The sequence below is a fragment of the Mastigoproctus giganteus genome, chromosome 5 (genome assembly GCF_048544385.1).
Source record: "Mastigoproctus giganteus isolate SK-2022 chromosome 5, ASM4854438v1, whole genome shotgun sequence".
Lineage (NCBI taxonomy): Eukaryota > Metazoa > Arthropoda > Arachnida > Uropygi > Thelyphonidae > Mastigoproctus > Mastigoproctus giganteus.
The window spans coordinates 75,692,857-75,709,232 of NC_143579.1; the positions used below are offsets into that span (position 1 = coordinate 75,692,857).

Consider the following 16,376-nt stretch of genomic DNA (forward strand, 5'->3'; position numbering starts at 1 on the left):
AACATTTGCCATAAAAAAGGCCTATTTCTTGCAATATGGGTGTAAAGTAGGTGATCAGGACAAGAACTGGGCTCCACACATATGTTGCACTACCTGTTCATCAGGACTCAACGTGTGGGTGAATCAAAAAGGACGTTTTGTGCCTTTTTCAGTGCCCGTGATATGGAAAGAGCTAACAAATCACGTCACAGACTGTTACTTCTGTATAATGCAGTCTATTAAAAAAAGGATGACAATGAAGAAAAAGTGAACAGTGACATACCCAAATATGCCATCTTGCAATGCCCCATGGTGAAGTACTACCTATCCCTGAACCACTAGACCGTTTTTCTGTACACTCTGATGAAGAGGAAGACACTGACGAACATCAACTTGATATACATGAAGAACTACAGCAGAGGTCTACAACAATTTTGTCCAAACCCATATCCTTCTGAACCACATAAGAACACAGAAAGTGAACTTAACGACCTCATCAGGGATCTTGAATTGTCGAAGAATAAAGCGGAGCATTTCGCCTCTAGGCTACAACAGTGGAATCTTCTAGATCATTCCATGAAGGTGAAAACATTTAGTACTCTAATTAAAGACTATGATAAATTCTATCAAAATCAGATTTTAACTCACTGTTTGAAAAGTTGTTGATGGTGTAAGGCAGGAATGAACATGAGGCATGTTCCCGAAGAATGGCGACCATTTATAGACTCTTTTAAGGTTAACCTTAAGGCTGTTATTACACAATAGAAATATGCTGCCTTCAATATCTCTTGCCTACGCCATCCATTAAAAAAAAACAAAAAAAACATACAAACACGGAGAACATCCTCTTAGGTGTACACTATCAGAAGTATGAGTGGCAGACATGCGGCAATTTAAAGGTAATCGCCAGTTTATTAGAACTACAAAAGAATTACACTGAGTATTGTTGCTTTCTCTGCGAGTGGAATAGTCATGCCAATGATATGCACTAGGGGAAGAGGAGTTGGCCTCAATGAAAATCATTAACACCTGGAATGAAGAACGTAGCATTTGAACCTCTGGTAGATCCAAATAAAGTTTTGCTTCCACCACTCCTTGTCAAACTGGAGATCAGGAAAAATTTTGTGAGGGCTTTGGAAGTGAATGGTCCTGCATTCGCATACTTGCAAGAGAAATTCCTAAGACAGTAATTCTCTGTACTAGAAATTCCTAGTACAGAGAAGATTAAGACAAGCATTTTCACTGGTCAACAACAAATAAGGCAACTTTTCAAAGACGAAGAGTTCGAATGTGCCCATAGTGATAGCGAGGAACCAGAGTGGAAAGCCTTTCGAAATGTTTTGACTAGTTTTCTAGGAAATGTTAGAGCCGACAACTTGTGGAAGATCTCATTACCTCTTACGAAAAACTGGGGTGCAACGTCATTGAAGATGCATTTCTTGCATTCACACCTCAATTTCTTGTAGCCAAACTGTGGTGCCATCAGCAACAAACATGGTGAGTGCGTCCATCAAGACCCAGCGATGAAACAAAGATTCTAAAGCAAATGGAGTGCTGCCATGTTAGCCAATTATTGTTGGATAGTGAAAAGGGATGATTCTGAAGCTGAAAACAAGCAAAAGGCGAAAAGGTACCATGTTTGATACAGGTATGTTCATAGCTACATCTTACTCCTTATAAATAAAATATACCTTGTATATATATAAAAATCTACTTTTTTTGAAAACAAGAGCCAGTCTGCCATTTTAATCACCCCAAAATCTATGAAGTAAATTTACTTTTATGCCTGTAACAAGTTATGACCCAAAATTTTTTGTTCTGTGTAATCGATTATGGAATTGATAACAAGAAAGCTGAAGAGTGAAAAAAAGATGGTAGAAGGATTGATCTAATGTGAACAAAACTAAAATAAGGTGCTGACACCAGTTTATACATGTATATAAATATTATCAACAATCAAATAATCAATTACATGCAAATTGGTTGATTTCATAGTCAAATAATTTGCATATAATTAATTATTTTGATTATTGAAATAATAAAATGTGACTATAAGAGAATAAGAAAATGTCCCACCCCAGCTAACTCTGTGTAGTCACATTCAGATTTACTATTTGTGAATAGCATTGTGACATAACCAAGAAAAATCACAGTACTAAGTGATATTATAGCCATGCTTCTAGTTATGTAAGTTGCTGATGCAGATTAAATAATTTAACAAAAGTTCTTTATTAATAGCTTACTTCACTCTTTTATTTTAAGTTTTAAATGAAATAGGTGGAAAGAAATAAAAAATAAGATAAAATAAATATATGACACCACCTAGACTTACAAATCTTATAAGGAACATTAGGTAAAAACATAAGCAACATAAGAAATAATAATAAGATGGGAAAAATAAAACATAATTGTGAGACAGCAAAAGGTAACCATACTTTTTGGCTTCCCATTCTCAATACTATAAATACCATATGCATGTGAAACATAACTATTAATAAAAAATAGAAGCAACCACAGGCGATAAAAAAGTTCAGTTCTGGATGGATAATGAAAAGTAAATGTTTGTTAGATTCCACAAGTTGAAAATATCTACAGGCAGTCATGCAGTTTGAATGTTCAGATTTTCAAATTTACATTTGATGGCCAGTGCTTCCATTAAATGTAATTTATAATGATTAGGAAATTCAATTAAAATTCTAGCAATATCCATCTGATTAATTAAAAAAAAAAAACACTGGTCTAAATGTAGAGCTAGTTCTGTTTTTGTAACAATGTTATGGAAATTGAAATCATGAGTGTAAGCTTGAGTGCTTCATTTATCAGAATGATGGAATTTATCTGGGTGGCCTTCCTTACACTTTATCAAGTAAAATTACTAGGATTTTTGAAGAAAGACTTTTGGAGTAAGCTTAAAAACTATGTCAGTACAATGTAATTTTTAATTTTTCCTGCTAACTAACATGCAGTTTTAAAGAACTGAATGAATTATATGATTTTAAAAATTTTTTAAAAATGTGCAGGTTAAATTTGAAATGCATAGATTAATCAAATTTCCTTACTTTCATCTTTCCTCATCTTTTTTTCCTTTTTTGCAAGAGCTTTCTTTTTACTGCTAGCGATCTGGGCTGCTCTTTCTCTCATTCTCTTCAAATGGAAATTAATGAAATTCCACATCATCCAGGCTTGCAGTAAGCATACAGCAACTAAACAATTGATTCTAGGAACAATACATACAGTAAAAATTTTAAGTAAACTATAAAAAATTACATAAAGTATTTTTTTAAAAAATTTTTGGAAAATGGGCAGGCAACCATGCTACCATATTTGCCAACTTTTAAATCAGAATTTGGAAAAACTTAGCACACACACTTCTGTCCTTGAGAGTGTTTCCAAGTCATTTCCATTAAAAAATATATACAAATTATTAAACTGTCACAATGTGATTATTACCTTTAACAGTTTCTCTAATTATCAGTTCTATGATTCCTTTTGTTTCAAAGGCCATCCTCATGCACATGTCTGTTTTGATATTTTCCTTGTCAGAGATTTCTTTCTTTGGAAATACCATTTTGGCAGAATATCGCAGAGGAGATCTTTTTGATCTCCTCTACACCATTCTACCAAAGTCTGTTGCCTCTACTTTTCTACAAACTCCACTAATCACTTTGTAGACAATAATAACCACACACCCTATGCTTAATCTTTCTCTCACAGTTCTTTTCCTAGTTTGGATTACTGTGTTAAATCTTCTGATCCCAATTTTTTCTCTGACATGTCAGTAAATTCTTTATTCTACATTCTGCCTCAAAATCTTGTATTTATCTAAACCTTGGTTTTCCAATAAATGCTATAAAGCTATTCAAGGTAATTTTGAATATCGCAAGTGGCTTGCATCCAAATCTTCAGTTTCATTTTGTGCCTGTAGTAAATCTTGCCAACAATTGTAAAGTAGTTATTAATCAATCCAAACATGATTTTGAGCAGGATGATAGCAGAAAACTTGCTCCTTGTCCAAGTGGTAGCTGAGTATTCTGGTCTCTTGCCAAAGCTACTGGCCACAAATTTTGCCCATCTGTACTGATACTTCTATTAAATCCTGCTGGTTCTACTGCCTTCTTAACTAAAGGCCAACAAATAGCAAAGTTTGGTGGCACTCAAGAAGGTTTTTTTTTTTTTTATATAAACCCCAAACACGAGAGGAATTAGAACCTATAGTACAGCTAGGCCTCACATAATGCGAGTTCGATTAACGCGATATTCAGTTCACGCTATTTGAAAAATTATACCACTCTTCACTTTACACGATGCAAATTTCCAGTTAATGCGATCTTTTTTTTTTTTTTTTATGCGATAGTTGAAAAAGATTTGAATCGCGTGTTAAGCTTACCGCGAGTCATACAGTCAATAAACAAACGTTTGTCTGCTGCCCGCCTCGGTGTGTTCCATCAACCATCGGAAGAAGACGTGTTCGTCTCCTGCTAATAAAGTCAATGGAGACTTGCATTTAAAAATTCAAATTTTTAAATGAGCCAGATGAAAATGTTACCGCGAAGGAGATAACGGTAAAAGAATTAGATGAAATCCTTCGTATCGCATAGAACCTCAAACAAAAGGTTTGATGTTCTCTGCGATATTTATTTTGCCAGGGCCCAGAGAAGATTATTGTCGGCTATCGGAAATTGATTGATGAAAAGAAAAAGTCAACACTGTTCAAATATTTCTGCAACAGTAATTTCTTCTTTATCTTTCTAATGTGTATTTTATGTCAGAGGTTCCCAAAGTTTCACAGTTCACGGCACCTTTAATGTCTCAGTAATTTTTCAAGGCACACCTAGACCAAAAGAAATACCTAACAGTTTCGTTTAGTAGTTAGGTCCAAACAACTTGATAAGAAATGCTGAAACTGTGAACTACCTCGAGCTAGTATTTTGCGCGGTGTCCGACAGATGTCGAGTATCGTTGTGTTTCCCTCGAAAATTTAAAATATTCCGCGGCACGCAGTTTAAGAACCGCTGTTTTATGCAATAAACATTTAATTCAATAATTATTTTCATTATCTTTCACATTATATACAGTTAAAAAGTTATTTAAAAGGTATTTTTAAAATTCTTTATGGACATTCCAGAAGGTCAAGCACCAATTATAATTTTTCCTATTGGTTATGATATTCGATTAACGCGTTTCCGTTTTGCGCGATGCGCTCGCAGGACGAATTAATCGCATTAATCGAGGCCAGCCTGTACTTAGTACCATGCTTGGGTTGGAGGTTGAGAACACGAAAGAAGATATTTGTTGACATTGGACTTGAAATTCTGTAGACTGTTTTTCAGGAAATATGTATGAAGGAAGTTTGTTCCAGAAAACGGCAGTTGAATGAATAAACGAGGAAGATGAAAAGTTGGTTCTGCGAGTTTGAAGTTGGACAGTAATGGATGTTGGCTGGTGGCGGCACGTGTTCAGACTGATTTGAAAGAGAGAGCGGGAATTATAGAAGCCAATTCAGAAGAACAGTGCCCATGGAAATATCTGTAGAAGAGGCATGCAGCAGAAACAGTACGTCTATAAGACAGCAAGTGTACAGACTCTGTTAGAGATCAATCATTAATTAACCTAACTGCCCTCTTCTGAACGAAATCAAGAAGGCTGAGAGAGGTTTTGGGGACACCACCCCAATGTGGGAACAATATTCCATGGTAGGGCGGATTTGCGATTTGTACAGAGTGAACAGCTGTTTGGAAGAAAAGTAACACTGAGAGTGAAGAAGAAAAAGTTTATTTTCTTTCAGATGCAGAGGAAGCAATATTTGTAATGTTCTTGTGCCAAGAGAGAGAGATTAGAAGCAAGGGTAATCCTCAAAAGAGATATATCAACTTGGCTAGAAATCTGAGTGTCACCAAATATAAGAATAGGAGCAGAAGAATCCTTTTTGCGAGATATAAGACAAGGCTGAGTTTAAGAAGGATTCAAATCAACTAAGTTGTTTTTGCCCCACTGGAGAATTACCTGGAGATCAGCATTTAAGGAATTGGTAGCAGATATTTGAGGAGTTGAAACTGATTGAGCAGGGCAAGGTTTCTCAAAATGGAAAGTTGAATGCAATGTGCTATCATCGGCAAAACTATGCATAGGATTTCCAGTCAATGGAAGAAGGTCATTAATATACAACAGGAAAAGAGTGGGGGAAAGAACTGAACCTTGGGGGACACCAGCATTAGTGGAGAGGTTAGAAAACAGAGTGTCATCTACCATCACCCTCAGTGAGCGATCGAAGAGAAAACTGGATAACCAATTACAAAAAAACAGTTGGCAAACCATAAGATGGAAGCTTGTTAGAAGACCTTTATGCCAAACACGAATGAAAGCCTTTGAGAAGTCAAGAGCAACTGCTTGTGTTTCACTGAACTTTTACATTGAATTAGTCCATAAATGGGTAACATAAGCAAGAATATCACCAGTGAATCGACACTGACGAAATCCATACTGGCGATCGTTGATCACACGGAAGGTTTCTATGTAGTTTAAGAATTGGTGGTTAATTGATTTCTCCATTACTTTAGAAAGAGTAGAAGTAATTGCAATGTGACGATAATTGGATGGGAAGAATTTGTCACCCTTTTTAGGAACTGGCTGGATATGAGCAAATTTCCAAGCAGAAGGAAAAACACTTTTGGAATAAGAAAGTGAAAAAAAAGGCGGCAGAGAACAGGAGTAAGTTCGGGAGCACAGGTTTTGAGAACAAGTGGAGAAATACCGTCTGGATCTGGAGCTTTCTTAGCAACAAGATTCGTCAAAATCCTTCTGACATCCTTTTGACGGAAGACCACAGGAAGCATTGAATGGAGCTTGATGGGAATGCTGGGAGGTGTTTTACCAAGATCATTAATACATGAGTTGGAAGAAAAATGGAATGCTAGCACATCAGCTTTATCCTTGGCTGAAGTGACAACAGAACCATCTGGTGTGGACATAGGTGGGAGCAGAGATGGGCAAAAGTTGCGGCCAATAGTTTTGGCAAGAGACCAGAAAGCTCAGCTAACATTAGGGCAAGAAGCAAGTTTTCTACTCTTAACCTGTTCAAAGTCTAGTTGGGACTGATTAATAACTGCTTTACAATTGTTGCAAGCTTTGGTGTAGGCAGAAAATGAAACTGAAGAATTAGAAACAAGCCAATTACGATATGCAACGTTCTTCTCTTGAACACTCTTGACACATTTATTGGAAAGCCAAGGTTTAGATAAAGGACAAGATTTTAAAGTGGAGTGGGGAATAAAGGATTCCATTCCTGCAAGAATAATTTCACTGACATGATCTGAGCAAACGTTGACATCAAAAGTTTTGAAACAGTAATCCGATCAAGGAAAAGAAGAAAAGAAATCTCACAGATCATCCCATTTTGCATTCTTGTAAAGCCAAACAATACGAGGTTCGGAATAGCCATGATATAAAGGCTCCATTGGAGAAGGGAGAATCACCAAGTTGTGATCTGAGGTGCCTAAAGGACCTCTCCCTTCAACCGTGTACTTAGAATGGTTTGTTTGTGAGAAAAAGATCAAGTGTGTTGGCTGTTTGGTTAGGATTGTCCAGTATTCTTGTTGTTGGTTTTTAGGAGCATTAGCAACTAAGGCCATATTGCTCCAGGATATGCAGTGGTCCTTTGGGGACCTTCCCGCATCCTCCGTATTTGGTGGTGATGGACTCGAACCCCGGTCTAATCAAGAAGCCAGGTAGGAAGGAGCAGCAGTGTATGCTACACACTGCTGCTCCTTCCTACCTGGCTATGGAGGTGCCGAGTATTCTTGTAGGTAAATGAACAATCTGTACAAAAGCCTCAGCACCTCGACCAGCTGGGTCGGTGTAACTAGAAAACAGAAGCCAGCTGGAGTTGTGAATTTTATTAAAATCACCAAGGAAAATTACCTCACTGTTAGGAAAGTTGACTGCAGAAAGTCAAGCTGCAAAGAGAGGAAGTCAAAGAGCTCCAAGTGGTTAGTGGAGTTGGGAGAATGGTAGAGACAACAGATGAATTTGACACAATGAGGCAGAGAGATTTTAAGGCAGAGGAGATTCCAAATTACCAAGTCTCTGACAGGGAATTATCAGAACGGACATAGGCACAAGTACCACCTTTGAGGTGAAAGGAATCATACAGCAAATAATTTGGGCAACTGAAATGTCAACTAGTTTGTATGTACATATTACAGTACGTATTAATTATTCCGATTATCACGTATATTCTTCCGAATTTCACGTATCATTTAATTTTTTAATTGGCAAGATCTTTACTTTTATTGCCTGTGGATAATATTCCTCCTATTTTCGCTAATTAGAATCTTTGTTGAATTGAATTTTAATTCAAATTATGTTGAGTTCGTCGTAAGGTGATTTGATTGTACAGTGAACCAATTGTAAAAAAAAGGGGGGGTGGGGGTACATTGTACTTTTAACTATTTACGTGAAACTTCGGATAATTGGGGCAGCCGCTTAATCGGGCCAAAATGCACTAGTCCTGATGTGTCTCAAATAATCGGAATCGACTGTATAATGATTTTAATCTCCAAGCTAAAAAAAAAGGCACTTTTATTATTATTCTTTTGCTAAATAGATAAGACATGCTGTTTCCGATATATACATATATACTCAGTGATCACTGAATTAGGACCACCCCATCCGTAATGGGCTATGCTGCATAACTCACAGTATAAAAAACCAAACAGCTTCATATATTACAGCAGTGGTAATATGCATCTGGTCACGCAAGTCAAAAGTGATAAAGTAGCAGTTATAGGACTTAGTAATGATATCATGGAGTTTCAAAAAGACATGATTGTGGGAGTCATGCATCAGATACTTCCATATCAGAAACAGCACATCTTGTCAGTTGCTCATGGCCCACAGCAGTTAAGATGTCAATGGAAAATGCTGTGGTGTTGATAACATGCTGGTTGGAAAATGGAAGACTGGAAATGAGTGTGCTAGTTGGATAAGTCCAAATACCTGGTGCAAAACACTGATGGATGCCTTCGTGTGTGGCACAAGCAACATGAGTCCATGGATCTATTCGTGAATGGTGCCCACTATCCAGGCAGGTAGTGGTTGCTTAATAGGGGGCATGTTTTTCTGGTAAAAACTAGGAATCACTGGTGCACATTGACTAATTTTTCTCTGGTGAAGTCTGCCGGTGGCTCTTAGAAGGCCGTGTGCACCCTTACATGTATTTTTTACCAGATAGAAATGAGATCTTCCAAGATGTTATTGGGCTTGCACTGTGCACAAGTAGTTTGAGGAACACAGTGGTGATACTGCCCATCTTGATTGGGCTCCAAATTCATCCGACTTCAATCTGATTGAACACCTGTGGGATATTTTGGAACAGGAAGTGAGGCGTATAGATATTCAAATGTCATCTGTTCTGATAATGTAGATATTCAAATGTCATCTGTTCTGAGAATGTAGAAAACCTTGTAGTCAGCATAGCTGCATCACTACAGATCTCTAGTAAAGTCAATGCCTAGGCAAATAGCAGCTGTTATCTATGCAAATGGTGGCCCAACACAGTGTTAGGTAGGTGGTTGTAATTCAGTGATCATCGAGTGAGGTTTCTTTAACTTTTTTTTGATGGCAAAATATTTTACATTAAAAGCATGGGATCACTCATACATCTAGTTTCAGATAACCTCTGTGTCTCATCACTGTATATTATCCTGCAATTGCATATGTTTTTGTATATGTCTTCTCCCAGTCAGGGAAATTGTCTTTTAAAACATTCCCCAGTTTGTTTACCGATTTAAATATACACCTAATTGGTGTTGCTGCATATTCTCATGGGTTTCTCTCTAATTCTTTTTTGTCTATTCTGCACTACTCAACGCTTTATTTTCCTGTGAAGTAAGGTTCCTGTATTCTCCATGTAGTCACATATGGTTTTGTTAATAATGCACCATGGAACCATTATCGGCAAGGCTTCTGTCAAAGTATTTAAATTCATTATCTAATTTTTTTTAGACTAAGACTTACTGCTCTACATGTTAGCATTTTAATGATTTTTTTTTTAAATAACCATTGGGTAGTTTGAATTAAAATTAATAAAACATCTGGAGTTAGCATTTTTATACACCTGGATCATAACAGAATTTCACTCTTTTTCCACCAGGATATCTAAAAATGGGACTGTTGCCATTTTGAACATAATTAGAGATCAGACAAGTAGGTGATTTTTTTTTTTTTTTTTTTTTTTTTTAATAAAAAACCCCAAATGCAAGAGTAAGAACCTATAGTGTGTGTACACACACACACACACACACACACACACACACACACACACAATATATTGTGCATGGGCTGAAAGTTGGGAAGATGAAACAGATACTTGTTGAAATTAGACTAATTTCTGTAGATAGTAATTTTGAGGAAATACATATGAACAGTTGGACAGACAACTTGAGTAGTCAAGACCCGCTAATTTTGATAAAATCGGACAAATGCTAATAATTTATTGTAATTTTTCCTTGTAGAGATCTGCAATCTCATTATGGATTTAAATTAAACTTTGTGGATTTTTAAAAAAAAAAGGATAGCGTAGGCTATTTTTGGAATATTTAAAGGAGTATTTTAAATTTTAGGAATATTATATATTCTTCAGGAATGGCTGCATCTGGGTGAGGTGTAATTTGGAAGGTGTTGAAATTCCAATTATATGGAAGGGGAACAAAGGAAAAAGCAAGTTTTGTCCTAAATCCTTGCATGGAGAGTAATTGTAGGCATAAAGGGAGATGATATCCTGAAGCCTGATGGGGGCTTTTCATTAATACGATCTTCAAAGGAGGGTGAATATGTATTCACCCTCCTTTGAAGGTGGTATTAACCATCTAAAGGAGGGTGAGATAGATAAAGCAGAGATAAATAATTAATGGACACTGCTCTTTTTGGACTAATATTATCAGTGGAGTCCCCCAGGGTTCTGTGTTGGGCCCATTGTTGTTTTCTATATTTATCAATGATATTGATGAAGACATACCAAGTTTGATGTCCATGTTTGCAGATGATACAACAGTTGGCAGAGTGATTAATGACACAAATGAGAGTATGCTACTTGCAACAGAATCTAGAAAAGTCAGGCAGATGGGCTGAGAAGTGGCAATTGATGTTTAACATTGACAAATGCAAAGTACTACATGTGGGTAGCTATAACTCCAGAGTTATGTACCAACTGTGTGGTACTACATTCTCGGCAGTTTTAATGCATGGGGGCACCCGGCAGATGCCAGGGGCCTCACCTGTTGATCTTAAATAATTTTTAAAAGACACTGTCCCATATGTTACATTGCGGTCAAAAGCACTGCAAACATGGAACATAATGATATACGAATAATGTTTTTGGCTTTCTTTAAATAGTTTAACGTGCTGAAAATATTAATATTTAGAAAAAATAATGAACAAATTTGATTCTCGCTTATGATTATAAATTAATATATATGTTATGTAATTATAATTATATAATTATAATTTTTAAGTGTCCGCTATGCTCCGTGCAAAGCTTAAACTGAATAGGGGCCACATTTGGAAATTCACCAGGGGGCCCGAGAGTTCTTAAAACAGCCCTGACTACATTCAGGATAAAGGAAAATTAAAAAGACCTGGGAGTAATTGTGCAGTCAAATATTAAGTTCTCTGAGCAATGAAGACAAACTGCTAGGAGAGCTTATGGGGTTTTGTCAATGATATACAGGAATTTTCCAGGGATAAGGAGGTGATTATCCCATTGTATGTGTGTGCGGCACACACATACAATGGGATACATTTTGAGTACCGCACACAGGTTTGGAGGCCTCATTTTAAGAAGAATGTAGAGCTGCTAGAATGAATGCAGAGAAGGGCAACAAGATTGGCGAGGGGAAACAAAGGGGTGCTCATACCAAGAAAGGCTTCAGTTCTTCAGATTTCAGTATCTGGAGACTAGGCACTTGCAAGGTGATGTGATGGAAGTTTTTAAATGCTTTGAATAGATTAAGAAACCTCATTGCTAATGAGATTCTTCCTCTTGCTCAGACTATACACATATGGGACAAAAATTCAAAATGAGAAAGGACAGTTGCAGAACAGATGTACGGAAGTTTGCCTTCAGCCAGCAGGTGGTTGATTGTTGGAACAAACTTTCACCTGCTGTTGTGAAAGTTGACAGCTTAAATAAATTCCAGGAAGAACTAAAAAAATATTGGAGGGAATGAATAGGTAAAATGGAAAGTGTTTTCTCTCTCTCTCTCTCTCTCTCTCATGCTGTATAAGCTTGCTTTCTTGCAACATTTATACCAATGTTAATCTAGAAACTGCTCCCCTAGAAAAATTCTATTATAATGACAGAGCATATGGTTTGTGGATTTTTGTGGATTGACACTGTTCAGCAGTGGTGGATTCAGGGTAGGGGCACCGGGGCATGTGCCCCCCTGTCGATTTCGGAAAATATATACCAATTGTTTAAATTCCCTTTAGCTACAAAAAAAAAAAATTTTTTTTTTTGTCATTGTTAGCATAGGATTTTATCTATTTTCAACTGACTGCAGTTGGCAACACCAATGCTAAAGTGTTTGCCATCCTAGTACACAAAATGGTGCCCTCCCTGTCACAAATGGCATCCCTCCTGTCATTTTTTTTTTCTGAATCCGCCACTACTGTTCAGTGTCCATTTTTTCTCTGCAAAGTGTTCCAAGACTGAATTGTCTGGTGGTACCTCCTTCACCTCAACATCTGTTTTTTTACCGAGAAATAGGGGGTACTTTAGGTTTTTTATTCTTTCCTCTAGCAGTTTCTTTTGTTACTGGTTGAGAATTAGGAGGTACAAATATAGGAATGGCAGCTGACTGATCCTTCTTTGTGGGATTTGCGAGCTTAACGGGTAGTGTGTGATGGTATAGTCATTTCTGTTTAACTTCCAGAATTTAAAGGTTTCACCACTTTTCTTGCCTCCTAATAGATGTTTATGCCTTATGCCTTTGTATTTCTTTTTCTTTCCACCTCTGGCATGCTGTTTGTTGTTTGTTTGTTATTTGGTTTTTCGGAGCATTAGCAACTAAGGCCATATTGCTCCGGGGATATGCAGTGGTCATTCCCTGACCTTTCCGCATCCTCTGTATTTGGTGGGCACGGGTTCGAATCCCAGTCTAATCAAGAAGCGAGTGCTATGTACTGCTGCTCCTGCCCACCTGGCTATGGAGGTACCAACCTCTGGCATGCTGGTAAGCATGCAGGGTGCTCTCCTTGGCAGTTAATGCAGATAGTTTTTGTAGCTGAAAATGGTGTAATTTCATGGTCCAGAACATTATGCGAATGTAAGGGCTCCAAGAAAGACCATTCGAGAGTGTCCATATTTCTGGAACTTAAAGTGTCTTAAACGATTTGGGATATATGGATGCACCAGAAGTTAAATATAGCCAGCTTTTATATCATTAGGAGACAATGGTGAATTAAATGTAAGGATGACATTCCTAGTAGATACAAGATTCCCATTCCTACACACAAATATTTGTTTTGCAGGTGTCACTCCTTGAGGTTTTAATTCAGAACAGATTTCTCTCTTTGGACACTTCAAGGAGATCCCATTCTCAGATGATACTATTCACTGAATTCAGTATCTTGTAGAGGGTAGAGAACATTCAGAAAAGTTCGGAGCTGTTCTGATTGTTTTTCAGTTCTGGTCTCTACAAGGACGTTGCCTAAATGAAGCCATTTGGCTGATTTGGTAATGAGTGTTGAGATTTGGTAACATTGAGTAATGAGCTTTGAATCTGATATATCTTTTGCTTTCTGTCTTTTTGATGAAGTGAGATCAGCTGGTTCAATGTCAATTTTTCTGGTAGGGACCATGTTGAGGCCCCAGAAAAGAAGTTTAGATTATCAGGTTTCACAGTGTGTTTTATTTCGATTCAGTTCCCTGGCTCTCCACCCACCAGGGAGCCCAAATGGGAAACCTACTAACCAGCAAGCAATAAATGTGCTCTAGAGAAGGACACTAGGGCTAGCTAGACACCAATGCCACCTGCCTGAATCCTGTCCCTTGGACCATAAGGGTAGGGGCATGGTACTGTAATGTCTGACCCTTGCAGGCAAACTCACTAGTCAATTGATCCTGGGCTCCTCAACCACCAGGATCCCCTTTCTGAGTTTCCATGGGTCACAGCACACGGCAAACATGCCAGATTCCTATATTAGCCTGGAACCTAGGCTGTGGGTGTTAGATCCCAATAGTGCTAAGCTGGAGAACCAGCAGCATCAATGGGAGATCCCCATGTACAGGTGTGTCCACATCAAGGGGTTATTTTGAGGTCAAAGAGGAAATACCTGGGGGGGGGGGGGTGTCTTTGTTCTAGTCTCAAAAAGTCATTTATAGCTTGAGGTCACATCATTTGAAAATCAATGTTCAGATTTGTGAAGTGGAAATAATCAATGGATGGTAGGGGATGGTTTAACTTCTGTAATCTAAATGGAACAGCAATTGCTTTGTGGGACATGCTTATAGAAACAATTTTTCTATAAGCAATGAAGAAGCAAGACACCTGATATCAATTTCCCTCTTCCTGGTTCCTTTATGGCCTTTGTTCATTTATTTTAAATTTCTGAGAATAGTAGCATAGCCCAGCAATTGTTTTTTTATGAAGCATTTAGCTTATAAAACTGATTCCCTCCACAACACATAAAATGATGGATGCGATCGTCCCAGCAGGAGGTAGATTACTTTTTTTGGGGGAAGGGGGAAGAGGGACATTTCCCCTTAGTGTTTCCTTTGCATGGACTTCTGTTTTGCTTCTGAATCCAGTGACGAATCCATATTTCACTGGCAGTTCCAATTCTTGAAAGAAACCCTTCTGGATCTGCATCATGCATGCGTAAATTATGCTTGCAGATTTAAACCCTGCACTATTTCTGAAGTTGAGCATCCTTGGCACCCAGAGAAAACTGACCTTTGACTGGCCAAGTGTTTATAGAGATTGGTTCTAAGTGTTCAAAGGATTTTCCTCTGCTATCGCTCCCTTTTTTCTTCTGATACAAAGTTTAGTGTCTTTCTACACTACTTTGTCAGTCATTAATAATCTCCCCCTGCTGGCACTTTGCCTCGTTTGTTTATTTACCTACTTCCCCATAACACGGGAAATTTCACTTTGACGACTCTACTTCCTCCCCCTCACACGTGGTTGCTTCAATTGATATAAACATTCTGGACAGCAATCTATCGGCTTTATCCTTGGTTCTCCAACGTTACTTTGTAAACGCCACAGACAACTATTTCACAGATTCCGTTCCAAACACACAGTAAGTTGAATTTTTGTAATGTATCTGTCCTTTTGATTTCTAAATTTTTTTAAAATTTTACTCTTTTCTTTTTGGTCTCTGTCGGGTCGGCTGTGATTTATACATTTCGCACATATACATCATAACAGAAACAGAGACCCTTGCTTATTGTGGTGGCTCCTACGGTTTTGGCTGCTGACCCTATGAAGTAGTTAAAGCCCTAGGACCCAACTATTTTGGTCACAATGTTATCTTCATTATTATTTCTATTTTTATGTTAATCAATTTATTTCAAGTTATCTTCTTCTACCTTACAGGCCTTCTCAATTTTTCATGGTAATTACAATTGACAGGTCAACATCTCTTCCATATACACTGAATATAAACATTTGTCTAATATATATATATATATATATATATATATATATACAGTGAAACTTCCCTTTAACGGACAGCCATGGGGAACGAAAATGCGTCCGTTACAGAGAGGTGTCCGCTAACAAGAAGTCTGAGGGAGAAAAAAAAAAAAAAAAGAAAGAAAGAAAAATCGTTAAACGTTTAATGTAAAATTAAATTAAATTATATACAGATTTTGCACAATATTTTGGTAAATAATATACATACAATTGTGCTATGCATATTATGACTTTATCTTAAGCAAAATACATACAGTAATCACTTATTTTCTTCTGGCTGATAATTTTGTTTTTAACATTTGTTTGGAGTGAAGAAACCATCGAAAGTCCTTCAGTATCTTCTTCAGCGGCGAAAAACATTTTTAAACGATTGATTTGTATGAGCGCTTCTTCTATTTTCATCGGTGGTTCGTCGTTAATATGTTCTTCGACAGAATGACCTCCTTCCATTTCTTCATCCTCATGAGGAACTTCTTGAAAAATATCGATGATAATGTCGTTGATATCTAGAGCACCATCTTCTGTAGTGAGGTTCGAGTCTATATCTTTGTAGCCAGGGTCACTTGTAGCTGAAGTATCGTACATTATCAATAGATGTTGAAGTTCTTGTTCTTCTTGGTGCTCCACATTGCTGTTCACAACTTCAATTTTTGCGTTTGAGAAGCCAGACTTTACAAAACCGTTCACGACAGTTTGTTTTCT

At 37.4% G+C, this 16,376-nt stretch overlaps 1 protein-coding gene across 3 annotated transcripts in view; it reads right to left on the reverse strand.

Moving 5' to 3' along the window:
• TRAM (translocating chain-associated membrane protein 1) overlaps nt 1-16,376 on the reverse strand; it is a 141,450-nt gene that overhangs the window by 18,632 nt on the left and 106,442 nt on the right. For 2 of the 3 annotated variants that reach the window (XM_090373302.1, XM_090373301.1), the window contains 2 exons: nt 3,039-3,196; nt 2,299-2,301 (listed from right to left, as the gene is read on the reverse strand). In XM_090373302.1, the coding sequence (XP_090229428.1) occupies nt 2,299-2,301; nt 3,039-3,196 (161 nt within the window). The remainder of the gene's footprint in view (nt 1-2,298; nt 2,302-3,038; nt 3,197-16,376) is intronic. The other variant, XM_090373300.1, reaches the window with a different exon arrangement.